Source organism: Micropterus salmoides, unplaced genomic scaffold (genome assembly GCF_014851395.1).
Source record: "Micropterus salmoides isolate LMB-PRFRI ecotype aquatic unplaced genomic scaffold, ASM1485139v1 Ms_hic_scaffold_23, whole genome shotgun sequence".
Classification (NCBI taxonomy): domain Eukaryota; kingdom Metazoa; phylum Chordata; class Actinopteri; order Centrarchiformes; family Centrarchidae; genus Micropterus; species Micropterus salmoides.
In genome coordinates, this window is record NW_024041484.1 from 782,694 (window position 1) to 802,632 (window position 19,939).

At 39.5% G+C, this 19,939-nt stretch overlaps 2 protein-coding genes across 3 annotated transcripts in view; one reads left to right on the forward strand and one right to left on the reverse strand.

Annotated features, from left to right (window-relative positions):
• Positions 1–168: 168 nt before the first annotated feature.
• LOC119918056 (serine/threonine kinase receptor associated protein) lies at positions 169–12,608 on the reverse strand. 2 transcript variants are annotated; one of them, XM_038738576.1, is made up of 9 exons: positions 12,162–12,608; positions 8,906–9,041; positions 7,686–7,767; positions 7,461–7,533; positions 7,047–7,146; positions 5,579–5,716; positions 4,985–5,121; positions 4,535–4,670; positions 169–852 (listed from the first exon to the last, which is right to left on the reverse strand). In XM_038738576.1, exons 1-9 carry the CDS (start codon positions 12,271–12,273, stop codon positions 828–830), a joined length of 939 nt encoding a protein of 312 aa, XP_038594504.1. In that variant the 5' UTR covers positions 12,274–12,608; the 3' UTR covers positions 169–827. The 2 variants fall into 2 exon arrangements, with proteins under 2 accessions (XP_038594504.1, XP_038594503.1); XM_038738575.1 differs by having other exon boundaries at positions 4,521–4,670; positions 12,162–12,607.
• A 5,685-nt stretch (positions 12,609–18,293) lies between these two features.
• The window catches only part of LOC119918500 (protein bicaudal D homolog 1-like), a 61,504-nt gene continuing 59,858 nt past the window's right edge, over positions 18,294–19,939 (forward strand). Inside the window, exon 1 of the mRNA XM_038739279.1 lies at positions 18,294–19,028. Coding sequence (XP_038595207.1) covers positions 18,810–19,028 — 219 coding nt within the window. The 5' untranslated portion in view covers positions 18,294–18,809. The remainder of the gene's footprint in view (positions 19,029–19,939) is intronic.

The following is a 19,939-nucleotide window of genomic DNA, read 5'->3' on the forward strand; positions in this document are numbered from 1 at the left end:
AAAAAGAGTGCGAGACAATATTTTATGGTGGGGTTATCACTTAAAATGTTCTATTTGTTTACATTGTTACATAGTTTGTTATTGCTTAGCTTCTGTTTCTACATTACAAACCACGTCACCATATTCATTCCCATTTGTCACAGGTAAAAAAAAAAGAACCAAACCCACTTTGCTCTTTTTGCATTTTAAAAATAAAACAGAATGCAATTGTTTATTTTATCACTGGACATAAATGAAGACAGAAACCAAGGAAAAACCCCAGTGACATTTCTTCCCCTTCCTCTTCATCCCAAAACATTTTCTTTAATTTGGACATTTAACTTTATATACTCAACCAGTACAACAGCAGCGCATACTCAAGCTGTTTTTGAAGAAATGAAAGCGCCTTAACTAAGAACAAACTGTGCAACTACCTCCAGTATTCTTGTAAATTTGAACTGACAAAAACCTTTTTTGAAACCAAAACTGTTCCGGGGGGGGGGGGGGGGGGGGTTGAGCAACAGACAGAACTGGGATGATCAGAGAGAAAGCAGGCAGCGATGAGCAGACACTCACAGCTCTACTGCTTTACTCTGTAGCCAATACTGTCCATATGATTGCATAAAATCAGTGTGTGTATGTGTGATGGGTTGGTCCATGACAGACAAGGTAGTCATAATATCCACATCAGTTTCTGATAGATGGTAGAAAGATGCTCCTTGCTGGGGCCTGATAGAACACTGGAACCCTCCACTCATCTTCTTTCCTTCTTACTTTCTCTTCTCAACCTGTTTCCGGCACCTCTTTCTCCTCAGGCTTTAATCTCAGGGGTCGAGGTGTACAGCTGCTCAGAGTTCTCTGCCCCCAGGTCCTCTGTGGAGTAATGCAAGACAAAACAGTAAAATGATCATACTGATACCTGGATATGGCATAATATTGCTGGTACACAAATGTAGTGAGGTAAGAAACAAGCAAAGCAGCCTGTATTTCATAGTTTTCAGTCACGTGACATGCGCGGTGACCTGGAGGGCAAAACAACAGACAAAAATAGCTGCTCACACTGCAACTTCCTGTAGAGTCGACGCAAAAGCAGTCAAATTTTATTTGTATCACCTTTCAACTTAAGAAGAATAAAGATATGAACACAAATCGCAAGTGTTGGGCATATCTGACCCATATAACGTTACAGCATCCGCTGCTGCATTTCTACCTTTAAAAATCGCCAGGTCCCTCCCACCACGGTAATGTTTACTTTTACCTTCTGGGGAATCCCTCACCTAACACAGGCCAGGCTTGTCTCTTCCTCGATTAGTGCCTCCGAAAGCACAACAACCATCCAGCACAAAAGTAACAAACTCAAAGTAACAGTGTATTACTTGCTTATTGCAGGCATGTGATTGGCAAAGGGCAAAAAAGCAGGAAAATATACTGAGACCCCCCACCATCACCACCCCGAACAAACTGGCGGCGGCTCTAGATAAGTGTCTAATCCACTGCGCCATCGCAACCTCTCTATAATAATTATTTTGTATAAATTTTTTACTAAACTTCAACAGCTAATTGTGCAACATGAAATAATTGAGTCTATAACTAAGTAATATACTACTACTACTAACTTTCAAATTAGTTCAGTAGAAGTTAATGGGACTATTTTTAATGAATAATAGTTGTCGCCTGTTTAAGACCTGGTGGCCTAAAGATACAGTTATATTAGTCAGGAAACTCTGATCAAACAGCAGATCAGTCTCTGTCTGTTGTTAAACTGTAGGTAAAAGTTTGACATTCCAATTCTGCCGTGTGGGTGAGACGACTGACAGTTTTACGAGATCGCGCCAGCTACACAGAGGCCGTTGCCATAGTTACCTCACGGAGGGCTTGTTTGCCTGTTGATGAGGAGGACAAAGCGACCCCGTGGATCAAAGCCTTATGAAAAGGCCTCATATAAACCCTGTCACAATCATTCACAAGAAATTAATTTATAACGTGCCAAAACCTTTAACATAAGAACGACTTAAAAAGCAACCATTTATACAGCAAAGTGTATATTTAGGCTACATGAGTGATCAATCGACAACAAAGTCAAAGTAAACATCAGACATAGGCTATAACAAGCAATAATCAAATCATACCCAATTTATCCCATCCTTATTGTCAACTCAGTGTTGGGCAAGTTACTCAGAAATAATACAGCTACTTACAAGTTACTTAGCATATACTCCTTAAAAAAGTAATATTAGCTACTCTACGTTTTACTGGGTGATATAACGAGTCCAAGCATCAGTGGCAGCAGCGGCCGGAGTTTTTCCGAGTTTCACGTTGCTGCGCTGCTTTAGCTGATGTTTTAATTAAGTAAAGATGTAGAAATATTTGCGGTTGAAAAGTTTTTGCTGGTCGCATAAAGTTTAATGTTACAACGGACGACAATGTTCTTTGCATCTTAGACTGTGACACAGTAATGGCAATAATGTTACTTACAGCTGTCGAAAATAACTCTCTCCCTGTTCTCTTGTCTTCCTTTAGCGCATTCACGTCAGGGATGGGGCGTTCACTAGCGCAGCGTTACTTGGATAAGTAACTGTTTAGGAAATAGTAATCCGTTACATTACTCTTTACTTGGAAAAGTAATATTGCAGTATTACTGCCCAACACGTTACCACTGATGCGTGAGAGCGACTGTGGTACACACTGCGCAGGTGTGGAATGGACAGCTGAATGCAAACGAACATCCTTGCTGATACTTTCAAAGTAAGAAAACTCTACACACATGCCTGTAGATGTCCTCAAATCCGGGAAAAAAAAAATCACATCCCTGTTATTGGTTGGCAGGCAGCATAAAATAACTATGAAAACTAAAACTATGAATAACTGCTGATTGCAGGATTCCATCACAGTTGCCATGACATTTTTCAGCCTGAGGTTTCTGAGCCGACATTTTGAAGCTTGTGGTTCCGCTTTACTACTCAGTTTTATCGTTTTTTGGAACCAGAGAATCCACATTTTGGCAGTGGAAGTGGAGCTGAGGGAAGATAAATATGTTGCAACCAACTAGGTTGAATCCAATAACTCAATAACTTTAGAGATGTCAATACAGTACTACATGGGTGTCACAGATAGCTGACGAAATTTACATCACATAAAATGGGCTACCACTGATTTTGCTTTGTTAAGTGTGAGGGAATAAACAAATCCTGATGATGTAATAGTCTTGCCATATGGTCATTTGGCTTGGAGACTACAAATTTACATCAGAAAGCCTGGAGGGGTGGAATTCGAAAGGCACAGGTGTTTACAAAACAAGGAGGTTCCAACTAAAAGATGTTATCAACTTTCCTAAAGGCTTGTGCAGACTACACGACTTTCAGCGTTGGCCGATTGCCGTGCTGTTCAGAAAACACAACTTGAGACAGGTGATCGGTGACGGGGTCACACACAACACGAGCTGACGACTGTCAGCCGATGCTGGTCTCCAAACCACATTTTGTCAAGAAAATGCGAACCTACACACAAAACAGCTGTTTGTTCTGAATGCTCTGGTTAATGTCAACCAGAGCATTCAGCACTGATCTGCTGCGTTTCACGTTATAATAGGAGTGCCCATGGAGTCTGCACGTCATTCCAACAGTAGAGTCCTGACGACAGTTTTATTTAGGGATATATGAGATAAATGTTACCGTGTCATTTCGTAAAGGGACTGATGATGTAACTCTCACCTCATGAAGCTGAGGGCTCAAATGATCTCCTGTCCAGACAAAAGACGCACCGCAAAAAAAGTTACAGTATTTCTATATAGTGAATGATGAAGGCTACTGTAATCTGACTATTTTCAACAGATGCTATAATGTTTATTGGAACCTCAATGTTTGTTTCTATGTGTTATAATGTTGACAGACATGTTTCTGGATTAGGAAGATATGATCTGTAGCCTTTAGTGCCAAAAGCTGGTCCGCTCATCTGACAGATCACAGTGGCAGGCTCAAACTGTGGACAGATGATGTGGCTGTGCAACATGTCATATTTAACTGACGTTGCTTTAAAATGACTGCTATGACGAAAGGACATCTCATTTCGTTAAATGCCTGTTTCCTCGACTCGATCTAGTAGGCACAAATTTGGGATCTGAAAAAAGTCTGGCCAGACAGTTAGCCTCAGCTAGGGCCAATAGAATCTGCTGAATTTCATAGGAAAGTTATAATAATTAATTATTTTAAATGACACATACAATGGTCGCTTCTTGTGCTCCAGAGTGCAATTGTTAGCAGTCAGAGATTCAATATATTCCATTCTTTGTTTATATTTTCGGTGCCTTATCAAGTTGATAGTCTTGAACGCAGCTCTTTTATACAAAATAGATTTTCTCACCGACTTGCATACAGGAGGCAGTTTTTGATGCCAGTATTTTGGGGTAATTAGAGGATCTGCATTCACAGACATGTTTACACTGGCTTCAGCATTTAGCATTGGTGGTCGCTGTTTGCTGAAAAGATGACAGGAGTATGACCAGCGCTGGCTACATAAATGTGTGCCCAAAGTTGTAGTGTTACCAGGAAGGACACACTTCCACAGGCCGTAGGTTTTCCCCACAGCAGTCTGCCACAGTCGGAGCGTGCCGTCCTCAGAGCCACTGGCATAGAGCTCACCATCTGGACTGAAGCGAACACAGTGTACTGGACCAAAGTGACCCTTATAGGACTCTGCAGACAGGGGGTAAAGCAACAGCATTAGACTGAGTGCTAGAACAAGTTTCTCTTATCAAGGGAAACCGATATTTTGTTTTTATTTTTAAATTAACTTTTATATTTAAGTATAAATAGTAGTTTATTTGGCTTTTATACATTGTTATTAAACACATTTTAAATAGACAAACTACCTTCAACCTTACACACTGAAAGCAGGCCATTTATTCCCAAAAGTGGAGTAGCTACCTTAAAAGCTCATTTTTATCAAGACTCAAACAATATCTAAAATGATCCGTAGTCTAGAGAAAAATCTCCTCTCTTCTCCTCACCCAGCTCTTCCTTGGTGCTGTAGTCAAATTTGTAGAGTTTGAAGTCATCTCCCCCAGCAACAAAGAAGTCCTTCTCTGGGTGGAGGGAGGCCGAGTTGATGGGAGCAGGGGCGTCCACTGCCTTGATCAGGTCCAGGCTGTAATATGATAAAATCAATCTAACGTTGTGCTTAAGTAATGTCACTGGAGAAGTAAATGTCTACAATGTCTCATCTGCACTACAAAGTTGTAGGTATAATTGTAAATAAATAATAAAAAAATTTAGCCACAAGAGGCGATGAAGGGGTTCAAACCAGTTCAAAACATTTGATTTATAGTCTGACTTGTGTCATGCCACAACCATTTCTTGTATTTGTAGCGCCCCCTAGTGTTTGATTTTGAATGAAACTTTCCGGGCATATCTGGGGCACCTATCTAAACATACACTCTAGGATTTGTGATGACTGGCCCAACGGTTACTAACAAAAATGTGTTTTTCAGAAAGATTCAAAATAAAACTTTATTAACATACAAATATCCATTGTATCAAATTCATTCAGAATCACAAAGGATAAGAATTGCAAATCTTCTGTGAATAAATTAAGTGCAGCAAACCTCAGAGCGTCATAGAAAGCGATTGTCTTTCCATATGTTATAACAAGACTCTCTCCATCAGCCACATACTCCATGCTGCTCACAGACGTGTCGAACACCAACTTCTTCACCTCCTCCATGGAGCTCCTGTCCCACAGCCTGGGGACACACAAGGGACTTGTTAGACATTCGACTGTCTCTGAGACACCGTCAGGATGACGAGCAGAAGTCTATTCTGTTTCTCTCTCTCTGTGTCTGCTCTTTTGACATTCTCCATCAGCAGTGGGCTATGTTTTATAAAGTCGCCAAAATGACACAAAACTCTATTCCATTTTCCGCTGCAGGTTTGCCGCATGGGAAAGAGGCTTGTTAATTGTGCTTGTAAAATATTCACTGTGGCTACGTCTTATAATGTAAGAGATTTCTGCAAAATGCCGTTATACCTGGGTGGCCCGCCCAAGTAAAGTCTATGTGGGAAACACTGAATACAACTCTGTTGTCGAAGTCAGCATGCTATACATAGCTGCTAGTCAATATTGACTGCTCGTGCAACATTTTAAGATACAGTATGTCACTTATCATTATTCTAATGTGCTGTATGTGTCTCACGCTCATGTCTTTTCAGGATGATTGAATAAAATATTAGTCGTTAGATTAATAGACTAATCTAACAACTAATGTAGCCTATTGCTGCTCTTGGTGGGAAATGTTCGGTTTCCGTAATAATATCATAAAATACGGTCCAGAACTGCTCTTTTATGAAAGGCGCAATGAGATAATTGTTGTTGTGATTTGGTGCTATATAAATAATATTGAATCGAACTGAATTCGGACAGAATTCGAAAAATGCAATTAACTGTAAAATGCAGAATATCGTGGTCATGCGGAATCTGCCAAAATGTTGATGCAAATGATAAAAATCAGGAGTTTCCCAAGACTTATAAACGTTTTTGCTCACAGCACTTAAGCCAAACAAACAGAAAAACAAAGCTGCTATGTTTTGGGGTTTACAGGCTGCCTCTGTCCTCTCTGCTTCAGTGTTTCAGTGAGGGCGGAGCTCAGAGTTCTCCTCCACACGCATCATATCATCGAAGACGGGCTCAGACTCAGTGTGTTCAGCAGCATATGGAGGCTGTCATGTAATAAATAACCTGTTTGATGGGGGACAATTCACAATAAATGTATTGCACCAATTCATTCATTGTGAATTGTCCCCTATTAAATAGTATTATAATATCCTACTGTTGTAATACATATTTCGTAAATTGTCCCCATAAATAATTCCACATAAATTTGAGTATTTCTATGTTGCATGTTTATACTTTAAATTCATTTATATTAATTCAATATGTAATATTTCTTATGGATTTTTTAAATGTTATTCATCCTCCACATGATAACACACTCTTTCTGGTGACAAAATGTGTTTTAAACACATATAGACACACATGATCTGGGCACTGACAAACAACCAAGCAACCTTACTGACCGTATGGTTTTGTCATCTGCAGCAGAGAGGATCTGCTTGTCGTTGTTACACCACAAGGCTTTCTTTATAGCTGAGGTGTGACCTGCAATCTCCTGAGGTGCTACAAGACACAAAGATGCAACAGTTGAATACATTAGAAGACACCTGATACAACACAAATGGCAGGTTTGACTGGGATAACGAGTCTATTCCCTTTAATAATACACTGAACTACAAAAGCCTTTCACATGCAACTGATTTTTAATAACACCGGTCTCCAGTAGGGGCCAGCGTCGCACTGATCAATGTAGGATTTACAGAAAATAATGAAGCAGCCCAGAAAGCAGAAGAGCATGAGAGCATGCTCTAACCCTCACCAATAAATGACATTCGACATGTACCCACATATATCTTTGCATGAAATCATTCTCTTACCTGCTTCAGGGTTGCTGAGATCATAGATGCGCAACAGCTTGTCATTTCCTCCAGTCAGCAGACAGTTGCTGTCCTGAGTGGACAGTATATTCACAGACAATAGCAATTTCAGAAATATCCCTATATCATTATCACATCTACATAAATGCATTAAGGATATATATAGAAATGATCGCATTCCTAAACATGTTATTTGAGTAGCTCATCCATATCCACTACACTGACCTGAGTAAAGTTGACAGTCTTGACGATGTGTTTGTGTGCCAGTGTGAGGACCTCGTCTCCACTCACTGCATCCCACACCTTTCTGAAAGGCACAGAGGTCATTCTTTAAATTGTTGACAGTTTATGCAACCTCTTATATTTGCCAATGTTAGTTTTCTTCTTCCTCATACAAGGAAAGCTGCCTTCCCAAGCATGAAAGTAAACACACTTTGCATATAGGTCCAGTCCCATGTCAAACCGACATTGTGGGCTAATAGTCCTGATGGTGGTGGTGATGGCTACAGCAACAGTCTAAAGTTTAAAACGTAACAAATCAGTCATAGTTGCTACCAGTTACAGCTTTCACCAAAATGTAGGCCCTAAATTTTCAGATATGTCAAGAATTATGACATTTATTTATTTATTATTATCGATGGGCGGAGCCTGATTCGACTGTCAATCTCACAGTCGAAGTTTCGCTGTGAAACAAGGATCATGCCATTTTGGCGATATGGAGGTGCTCAACATCTGATTTTACATAGATCTACCAGTTTTCTCCCAATAAGTTAATATACAGCCTATTACAATATACATTTCAACGTTTAATGCTGTAAATAAACATGTAAAAAGAATAAAACTGTCAATAAATGTTTTTAAAGTGCGTGAATAAATCCAAAATTGTAACCCTAAGCCTGGGTCGTCAGTGTGCATGTGTAGTTGTAGCGTTGTGTGCTGGCGGAAGAGGAACACTTGCTGAAGAGACGGAGCCCCAGCTTCACTGGTGTTGTGCTGAGCTGTTCGCACCTGGCGGGACTTTCGGATAATTTTTCACCGTTGATGAACCACACAAAGAATATTTTATCGTTTTTAAATAGCTGGTTACTTGAAATAAAACCGCCAGGAACCACAATGTGCATGCGGTTGTTGGCAGCAGGGAATGCACGCTAAATTCTGCACAAGAAGCTACTATATAATCACAGTGGTAGATTCAACTGATCCATAAAATGTCTCCATTTCTCTCCATTAGTTGTCACTTTAGGATATGTCTGCTTAGAGGAAATGTCCGATTGGTCAGTAGAAGGGCTGTTTAAGCATTTTGATGCTCTGAAGTTAATATGCTCCAGAGCAGGTTAGCTGTGGAGCACATCCTGGATGACTGGATAATTTAGACATCCTGCCGGCAAGACACACGGCTAGACATCAATCTGTAAGCCCTGTACAGGATTGGACCCTCCACTCACGCTGTGAAGTCAGCTGCAGCGGTGGCTGCCTTCGTGGCGTCTGTGTTGAGAGTGGCTCCCCAGACCGCACCTTTGTGACCCAGAAACGTTCCTATCCAGTCCCCTGTGTCTCCCTGGCGCAACATGGGCTTGCCATCTGGCAAAAGAAAAGCAGCAAAGATACATCTTAACCCATTTTACCAGCAGATGACAAAGCCTGTGATACTGCAGTCAACATGGGTCTATTAAACAAGCCACAGACTGCCTCACTTTGACAACATGTAAGTGTGCATTCTAACGGCAGCTTTCAGGAAGACAAATTGAAAAAGTACATTTCAATTCAAGGGTCTGACATTAAATGACCAATTTATAAACAACAACATAGATAACAGTGGTCAAAAGATGCCTGAAAGAGAATGTAATGTTAAGCCAGTGGACACATGGAAATTAAAAAGTGTTTCACAAAGCAGATAGGATGTAACATGAAGTACAGTATTTTTTGGATTTATGAAATAATAAAAAGAGATACCCAAAATCCAATTTGCAATCCTTACCAATTGATGCAACTAAAAACATGCACTGAATCTTTAAGGGGAAAATTAAGGGAAACCTAACTTACACTGCTGAGTGACCCATTTTCTAATTTTTGCACTTCTAAATGTTGCAGAAGCTACAGGCATTTTGGATAAACCTTTAAAGTTGTCTGAAACACAATCTGAAACCACCAATCTAATGTTTTCTACAATAGAGGTGCAACAACTAATAGACATAGTTGACAAAAATCAATTATTAAATTTATTGCCAACAAATTTAATAATCGATTCATTCATGACGTCATTGGGCCGTAACTACACCGTCAGCTTAACGGAGTAAAATGATGTGTGAACAGTAAAGTTACTATAACAACAATACGCCACCACTGGTATTAACACCTTCACGACCTAAAACCTCCAACGTGTGAGAGCATTTCACTGTTCTTGTGATTCGTAATCCGGATAGTCGATTATTCATTTAAATAATTGATAGAATAATCGACTATCAAATTAGTTAGTTGCAGCCCTAGTCAACAAGCAAAAATAATTTATATATCACCCTTTATACTATTATAATAAATAGTATAAAATTTTCACAAATCTGAAACTGTGTTTAAAGACACTTTGGTAGATTTAACAGTTCTAGGTATAGTCATTTTCCTGGACCTGGTTACAGTCTATGGACACAACACAAAGGTGGTGCTGAAAAGTTAAGGGAGAAAAAATAACAAAAAACGCTCAAGGCAGGTGCAGCAAAGCGCCTCAACACACTTTTCTTTTGTGCTGTTGTTACCGGGACTTATAGCCTACCTGAAGAAAGTAGTGAGGACGCATGCAGCAGGAGTGGGTAGTAACTTGTTACAAGTAACGCAAATTAACAAAATAAATAATATAAGTCATTGGCATCTTTTAACGTTCCTTTTCTCTTCACTCCAGTATTTTCTTTGGGACAGTAATCTACTTTTTAATTTCACTACATTTTCCATTCATACCTTCATAATTTAACCAGTCTGTAATATGCATCAGGCCTCATTAACCGAAATGAGCGGTCAGCCAGGCTGTGTGCAGTTACGCAGAAGAGCACTGGTCTCGGGCACGTGTCACAGTTACATAGCTGGGCAGATGCAAACACTTAGAAAATCAGGCAAATACCTTTTCAGTTTAAGGCTTTATTGTTCTACTAATACAACTGAAATCCTGTGAGCGCACACCATGGCACTAGTGGCTATGTTGGAAAGCAGCCTGTATCCCTCTTGAACAAGCAGGCAAGTGAAATAATTTCACTTTCCATTAATGGCGTAGAAAAGTGTATTTAGTCTCTGCAGAGCAAATGTAGACACTGTAAGATCTAAATCTGATGATGACTGGATTGACTCTGATATATTAACAGTAGACTATCATGTTGTTGAAAATAGCATTGCTTTCTTTTGATGGATATTAGCCTGTTTATTTCACATTGGTTAGGCTTCTATTTGTTTTATAGCGATGTGCAATGCTGACTCCATAAACAGAATGCCGCCGGTGAAACTAATGTTTCACTCAACAGCAACCAGCTGTTATTTACACAGGAAACAATCCTTTTTGGGATGCACAGAGACAGAGAGAAATTATGGGTGGATAAAACAGTCCTGTTGGGCTTTACGCATGACGCGCAGCTTCCTCTGTATGTAGGTTTACCTGCTTCAACAACGAGCTGCTCTCGTGTTACTGCCACAATAATTCTTTTCATTGATGCTTCATTTAATCCATTTAACTATACAGCACAGTGTTTTGCAGGGACATTTATTACTGTCGCACATCGCGCTTACGCTATGAACACGACGTGATTATGATGGAGCTGTTTGCAAAGTGGAGGAAGAGAGAAAATACAAAGAAGTGTCCAAAGTATGGGATTATTTCAAGCTAAAGAAAACAACTCTGTAATGTTACCATCTGTCTACTGTAAAATGAAACTTATGTCTCGGCAACAGCACGAGGGCATCTGATCAGAAAGCAGCCGGTGTTCTGCTTCGAATACTAAAATCATCATTGCAGCCCTAGTCCTGAGGTGTGTCACTGCTTGTTGTATGGATGGCTAGTAGACAGGGTATATTCTATGTACTCATGTAGTAAAATGCCAACGGCATGTCTTCAGAGTTTGCATTGAAGACAGTTCTGTGTTCACAAACATTTGTTTCAGGGAAAGTCAGGGCCAAGTGAGACACAGGAAATATCACAGACAGCTCACAAGTCTAACATTAGGATAACTAAATACATTTGTACTGTGCTTAGCTACATTAACTAGCAGCTGTTCCATGGTTTTTGATGGTAGGTAGTCAGTGGAGTTTTGTTGTGGTTATATTCAGTCTCTCTGACTGTGCACCAAAGTTTTCATAATCTCCCCCCTAAAGTCTATACTCCATCATCTGTCACTGCAAATACCCTCTTTCAGCCCCATTAACAAGTACATTCTGTTTTCAAAAGACATGAGCTTTTAAGTGCTTTATTTAAAATAACAAACAAACAAAAAAACGGGGATGCCCCGAACCCCACTAGCATTTCAGCGCCCCTCCACCCCAGGTTCATAGTCGCTCCTACGCCCCTGAGAGGCACAACAAAGGGATGATCCATCGCTCAGCAATGAAAGTTAAGTTTCCCCATAACTACCAAATCGGAAGCTAACTTAAGCGTCGTAAACGTTAAGACCTTTTCAACTTGTTAATAACCCTTAATTTGCTAAGTAACAGACTGGCCGGTGGTCTCACCCTTGCAGGCGCTGATGAGGAAGTAGCCATAGGGAGTGATTCCACTAAAGGCCAGGTCCACCACAGGCCGGGTGTGACCAGAGCAGGTGAGTGGAGTCTGTCTCATCGCCATGGTCCTTCAGTTGGGCAGGAAACGGTTCGCACTGAGGAAATAACGTTAGACTATACAACGCTAACGGCTAGCTAGCTGGTATGCTAGCGGGCTAAGAGACAGACAAGAACACAAACTGGCTAGCAGAGTGTTGACCTGTAGTTGCTGGTTGGAATACAAATGGCCAATAATTAACGTTAACTCCGTAGGTTTGTCAAACTAATCGTCGGGTCTCCCTCCCAGCGAAGGACTGGCGATCGTGCTAATAGCTACAACATTGCAACTAACTAGCAACGTGCAGCGCGGCGTAACTATCGCAAAGATGATATAGCCTAGCCAGTGTTCCGCTCGCCACAACAAAGGTAATACTTCCGGTGTCATTTCTTTCTCAATAAAAGTGTCGTCTCTGACTGAGGAGTGACAGGATAACCACTGTTTAATATTAAATAAATAAAACACATATAACTAAAATATTTATAAATAAAACGAAATACAAAATTGTGAAACAATTCATTCTTTGTCATTTTTAATCAATTCCAGCAGTTTTCATTATTAATTTTAAAACGTAGTGACTGTTTCATAACTTCGCATGACGTCTTCAGATGTGAAAAAGGACAGACAGTTTGCTGTTACTTTGGTCTGAACGTGCCAACAGCTCATATCTTAATGTCTTACTAAGCACTCCATAGTAAGCAATTTGCAGGTTGCAAGACAATGCTTTTTGTAAGATTGCAACTTACAAAAAGCTGTTTTTGTAGATAAGCATATCATCAAGTAAAAAAAAATTGTGATACTACTATATTGATACTATTAGTGATTACAGACTACTATAGTATTTTTCAAAACTCTTGTTCTGATATTTAGTAGTTATTTTTAAGCATGTGGTACACAATGATGTATTACAATCAATATTAATACTGTTTTGACAAAAAATTCTCCTACTTTTATTTTGATCTCTTCATTGTAGGATAAACGCATCTCGGTTGAATTGCTGCCCCCTAAAGGAAATGAATAGGCCTACCTGCTCTTCACACTTTTCTTCACACAGGCTACAATAAGAAAATGTTCCTCCTCACCTGTATTTGTGTTCTGCTTCTTTATTCCAGCTAAGTGACCCCGTTGTTAAATATCGTAAACTTGAGACATTTCTCTCAAAATATTCTGGAAATACTTATTTTTCATTCATTTATCAGGATAAAATTATACAGTAACCCTGCTGTAAAACTATTGTTAAGGATACAATAAAGTGGTACAACAAAATTAATCTAACTGTAGAGCTATAAAGGTCTATAACTTGCTACTGTATGTAGGTTACTAGCATGTGGAATTTTGTTAATTCTCTTCACTTTTTTGTATTTTACCTGTGCAGGATTTTTCATATAGAAAAATACAGAACATACAGAACATTTTGCCAAAAGTATAAACCACAAATATAATTTCTTATTAATCAATTAAAACCTAAAAATACAAATATGTATTTTTTATTAGTAGGCCTAGTAGTAGGCTAAAAATGTAAGCTTAGGGGAACTTGTCTGTAGTTATCAGTCTGGGCCCGTATTTATCAAGCTTCTCAGAATTACTCATAAGAACGCTGCTAAGAACAGATTTAAGAATAAAATAATTCTTGGCACTAAACTGTGCTTAAAAGTTAGTTATCAAGCCTCATAGTCCTAATTTGAGTGAAGTGCAGGACTAAATCTTAAGTGTCAGTCTTAGTGCTGATTCACGACACTTTGCTGTGCCGCAAACAGGATTTTGGATGACGATGTAGCCAAGGACCAATCATTGAATAGATTTCCTTATTTAAGAATATTCTCTGATAAATTCACACTGAATGGTGAAATTCCTAAGAGGAGTTTATATTCAACACACATTTAACAATAAAGATTTTTCAAGATATTACATTATGATATGGGCCTACACTTTAATAAATGAAAAATTAAAAAAAAGTTTATCTCTATATGAGCGCCATCAAATGCGCCCCTGTATCACAGACCTTGGACCCCCCTATGGCCCCCCTGCTGAACGAAAAGTCTACAGCAGCCCCATTGAATTGGCGGCCGCGGGCCACATCCGCCGGAAGCAACCTCCATGTGGCCCAGCACATAATCTAATAGCCTAGATATAACAACAAATGTAAACTACATGTATAGTGAATGGAAGTCGCTAGAGTGAGATCGTTTCCTTATCATCATGGCTGAGTTTCACATGCGCTGTACTGATCACCGCCAATCAAGGCTCAACTTAACTGTCCGACCTGCAGCCTCTCCGCTCCTCTGTGTCTGCAGAAGTCAGCCAGCTGATCAGCGGACATTGACGACAACTACGCTGGTTAGCATACGTGGTGCAATAAAGACTTACCCAGTAAAAAGCCAATTCTTTACCAACACTCCTGTTTAATGAGCATAAACATGCAAAACTCAATGTTTAATCTGCTCAGTCTCTCATCCACCGCAGCTGTGTTTAGGTTTTACACAAGCACAGCGCTAGTTCAGATAAGAGCTTATTGTTACAAACAAGCTAAAGTGAAAGCTGTCTGTCTTTAGTAACTGTTCAGCTTAGTTTGCCACTTACATTAAAATATTATAAACACATTATAAAAAAGACGCACATTATAAACTCAGCTGGTGGCTGAGACAGAGCAGCCATCCTCTCTACCAGCAGCAGCAGCAGGAGGAGGAGGACAGGACTGAGCTGTTCATTCTTTCTAAACTTCACTCAGTATGTTGATGTCAGGAATATGATTTATTTTACTGACATGGTAGATTTGTTTCCAGTGAGATATTAGTGACTTTGCTGTTGTAAATCCTGTTGCTGCTCTAGAAACAATATTTAGTTAATAAAAAATGTTAAATAATTTTTTTAAATAATATATGCAATTATTTTGTAATAAATAGGACTGATAAGAGCATCAATAATGTATTGAACCTATAAGGATTACCAATACAAGTGTGTCAGTGAAATCCTAATGATCCCAACTCGTAAGAAAATGTCTCTGTGTCCTGGTTTTAAAATCCAGCCTAATTGAATCTGTAATTGAACAGCCCTGGTCTGCAGTGATCATAGTAATATATCTTCCTTGCGACAAAATGTACGTTAAACTGAATGCAGCATTGTAGACAATATTTTCTCCTTGTACTCCATGTTTCCTTTGAAGATTGCTGGAAATTGTTCTGAGTCCCCCTCCTTAAAGGGTAAATTATCATGTTAACAATTTAATAATGCATTGCATTTAAACAGCACTTTTCATACACACAAGGCGATAACAGTAGCCTACTGGTCCTACCAGGCTGGACATGCAGTCTACCAAAAATATGTATTCCCCTTTATAATGCACAGATGATGGCCTAACATTAAGTATTTAATTTTAATTTTGTGTATACTTCACATCAGGACTAATAACAGGGGTGAATATGGAGAAGTTTCTATTTTCTAAGCAATTATTTCAGACTTTATTTTCAACCTGCCATAAAACGCATCCCCCCTTTATTATGCACCGATGATGGCCTAAGTATTTAATTTTGTGTATACTTCACAGGACTAATAACAGGGGTGAATGTAGAGAAGTTTGTTGTTTCCTAGCAAAAGTTATAGTGGGATACAAAATACAAACTGGGATCCAGAGAATGTCTAGTACACAAGAGCTTCTACTGTTCATTAAGCCTTACAGAGAAGTGTTGCATCAAAGAATGTCCTGTAACTAACAGTAGGGTTTTTTTGTGTAATGTAATTTAATAAAACTATAACGAAGTTATAGTTACTGAAACAAATAACTGTAAGTTACTAAAACATACTTTATATACTAAACAAGACATTTTGAAAGCTTGAATTTTGCCTTTGTCTCTTTTGTCCCGGATTGAATGTACCCCTCTGACAAAACAACTGGCCCCAGCCTGCCCCCCTCAATAAAATGGGTCTAGAACCGCCACTGCTGTGCAGCAGGCTATTTGCATGAATTGTGTTTGCTTCTGTCAGATTACGGGGTTGTTGTTGGGAAGTCGCTTAAACGCGTGACAATGTGTGGAGCTCTGAAGCTGAAGTGCTATAATTATTTCCATGACTATTCGGCTTATTGATGGTTGTGACGACCACAATCATCAGCATTGCTGCCTTTGTCCTGTGGCAAATAAACAAAAGCGTCATCATCAGCTTCAGTTTAGCTGAAAACGAATTACTGTGTAAAGTCAGTGGTGAGATGACGTCCCTCACCAACTCGCTGACAGAGATTATGCCCGCGCTGTCCGACCCCGTCAGAATTCTTCCTCTCCTCTACGCATGTCTCTGTCTCCACAGCGCCATCACAAGCCCTACAGGCAGCTCCTAACCACTTGAGAGACCTCAGGAGCTCTCTTAAATAACTGGGAGAGTAAGAGTGATTCTTAGCTTTAAGAAATTTGATAACTTGCTTTTATTCTTAAGTTTAAATGTAGGAGTAAATTTCATGAATTCTCAGCACTTAAGACTAAATGGCACTTTGAGAAGCTCGGTAAATACCGGCCCTGATCCACAGAGGGTGCATAAAGCGCCGGATATTCTGTGTTGGTCGTCCTGTGTACGTTTTAATAGTTTGTTTTTTCGTTTGAACCACAAAACGAACAAACTACAAGAATCCGAGGTTTTCACCTGATCAACAATCAATTTGCTGAGGCCCAGCAGGTCTTCTGGCTGGCAGCTTTTATGCACAGTTAGCTTAAAATTTTTTAAGGTTTCTCTCATCTAGACCTATGTATTTTTTGAATAATATATACATAAATGCCAATTTGTTTTTACTCTTTGGGGGAGGAGCTGCTCTCATAAAACACAGGAGGCCTACCTCAGATTAATCCTTCAGTATTTCCCCTGTGAATGGCTGAATGTTGTTAAAACATTTTTATAACTGTTTAACACCAATTCATGAAGGGAGGAATTGCTTGGTCAGGTCAAAGTTTAACTAAAAAGACCAAATAGTCTTTTTTAACTTTGTTTGTATTTGTTAGCATACAATATCTGACAGAACATTTTAAACATGGCCTCACAGACCTGACTGATGTCCAGAGAAGACATTCTCAGCGCTGACAGCCTGTTTTTAATGATTTAATTATGTTTTTGGACTTTCTTTTGAGGACCTTGTAAATGTTTTTACCTTATGGCTTCACAGTAAAGGTTCTGCAGCCATAGATTGTACATTCAGCACCAATAAAAGTATGTATGTGCTATATATGTTGAATAAATTATGTATGGAAAGACTTGTATGGATTCTCTTCACTTGCATGACACAATGGGAGTGTTGTTTTATACACACTGGGATGTGTATGGAGAAGAAAGATTCACATAGTATATAGCACACTGGTAAATCATTCTTTTGGCCAGATGGCCTACATAAGGACATTTCTGATGTGAGTTTGTTGTCAGAGCTGTTAAGAAGCTGACAGCAGTGTTAGAAGCAGGTTAGACCAGAAGGGCATGCAGGTTTAACTCTGGGCTGAGGGTGAATGATGAACATGATAACTAGGCTGCAAATAAAACATAAATATAAAAAACCACATGAAATGAACAATAATAAATACATCTGTATCAGGAATTTGGACTCAAAACATTTAATAAAGACACAAACCAGGCCTTCATTTAAATCCTGCCACCTGCTGGTAGAAAGGGGAAACAGCGGAAACCACATTAAATATGAATTTAATATTAAAAATATAGCGCTGACAGTAACAACTCTGCACACACAATCATTTCTTAGGTTAAATATATTAGCCTACCAACTGTATTGCACCAAACAATGCGCTTAAAAAATGTGACTCTTGCTGTTTGAATAAATGTGCAATATTATAGTGCATGTAATAACTAACGTATTTCTCTCGGTCCAGGTTTATTTATTTATTTTCATCTAACATCACCCTGGTATAACGTTAGTGCTGCATAATGTTACAGAATGACCCTTCTACATGCTTGGCTTTTATTTTAATATATTTAGGCTACTATTACTTCCGGGTCACCTGGCCCACCTGTCATTCTTTTCTTAATGTCTTTCTTTTTATATACAGTCTATGGTCTTTCTTGAAACGGAGAAATGAAAAAAGGAATTTCAAAAAAACTAAATCATACCAGACCGGTTTTCCTGTTTATTCGTTTTGTGGTTCAAACGAAAAAATAAACTATCAAAACGTACACGGAGCTGTGTTTCATTATGTGATGCAGGGCAGTATTGCTATCGCTGAGGATCCAAACCCGGCAAGCCTGCAGCAGGATGACAGAGTGTGCCTTGCTTCGCGGCTGCAGGCAGAGATGGCGTCCTGATGCCGGTGAATAAGCAGAAAACAGAGCAGAGGGAGGGGAAAGAGATGCGGGCAGCGGAAGATGACAAGCTGTATCATTTAGAGCATCACATGGCATGTAGAGGACTTTCTCTGCTGATGATGACAGCGCCTTGAGAACATTTAAGGCTCTTTATAGTTCTTTTTTAGGCTGCATGAGATTTGAAGCATCAGTGTGATTCCTCGGAGCGGAGGAGGTGGGGGATTCTCCCTCCGGCGGCATTTGACGCAGGGAGAAGAAGGCAGAGGGAGAGAGGGGCGATGGCTGCCGGTGGAGCTGGATGCGGGGACACGGTGGAGCAGTGCCGGGCCGAGGTGGAGCGCTTGACCCGGGAGCTGGCGGAGGCCAACCGCGAGAAGATCCGGGCAGCGGAGTGCGGGCTGGTGGTTTTGGAGGAGAACCAGAGCCTGAAGCAGCAGTACGCCGATTTGGAGGCCGAACAGGAGGCGCTGAGACTGGAGCTGGATCAGCTGCAGGAGGTGTGCTCAGCAGAGTTATGACTCCTAAAAAGTAAAGCACTAGAAGTTATGACTCATAAGAAGTAGGTTATTGTTGTTAATGGCGCCTTGGAATAATTAATAATAATAATAATAATAATAGGCTAGCTATTTGCCGTTCATTCGAACTACTTCATAGATTAATGGAAAATAATTTGTGATGATTGATAGGCTACACCACTTTCTTTTGTTAATAGCCTATGACTCCGTGTGTTGTCATTTGACTCATTAGGCTACAGTTACAGCTCACAGCAGGCCAAGCTCATACTAACATGTCTCTAGGCCACTAGCCTATGACTTTTCAAATAGGCCCAAATGCAACTTTCAATGGACGTTAATTTTCGTCAGGAAAATAGCTAGGAAAACTGTCAAATTAACTTTACCAATCTGTTTTATTTCTTCCATTGTTTTTAAATGCTGATATTTTGACTTTTTGAAAGTTTTATTATTTAGCCTCTAAATTAAGGACTTTTTATCTTGCTTTATCTTAATGTATATTGTTTTTATAACCGATAGATTTTTAGAGCTTTTAACTTTAATATTCAGGAGAACGAATGAATGAATAAACTAGGGAGATACTAAGAAATATAGCCTCAAGTCGTGAAAAATGCATAATTTGACATTTTCAAAGGAGTAGAACAAATGCAGATGACTTTGAATTTTGAATTATGACTTTGAGATAATTGCCTAAAAGCAGACTTGATTTTTACAGCATCATCTTGAGGTCAGTGAGTGTCAGTACCTGACTACTACTGGGTGAATACCCCCCTCCAAATTTTGTGTTTTAAAGTTTAAGCTACACAGACACTTTTGTGTAGCACGGGATCCAAATAAAATAGGGAACTTCAAATAACTATGATCTGAAGGCCTCGTTGTTGGGAAGTCGGACTTGG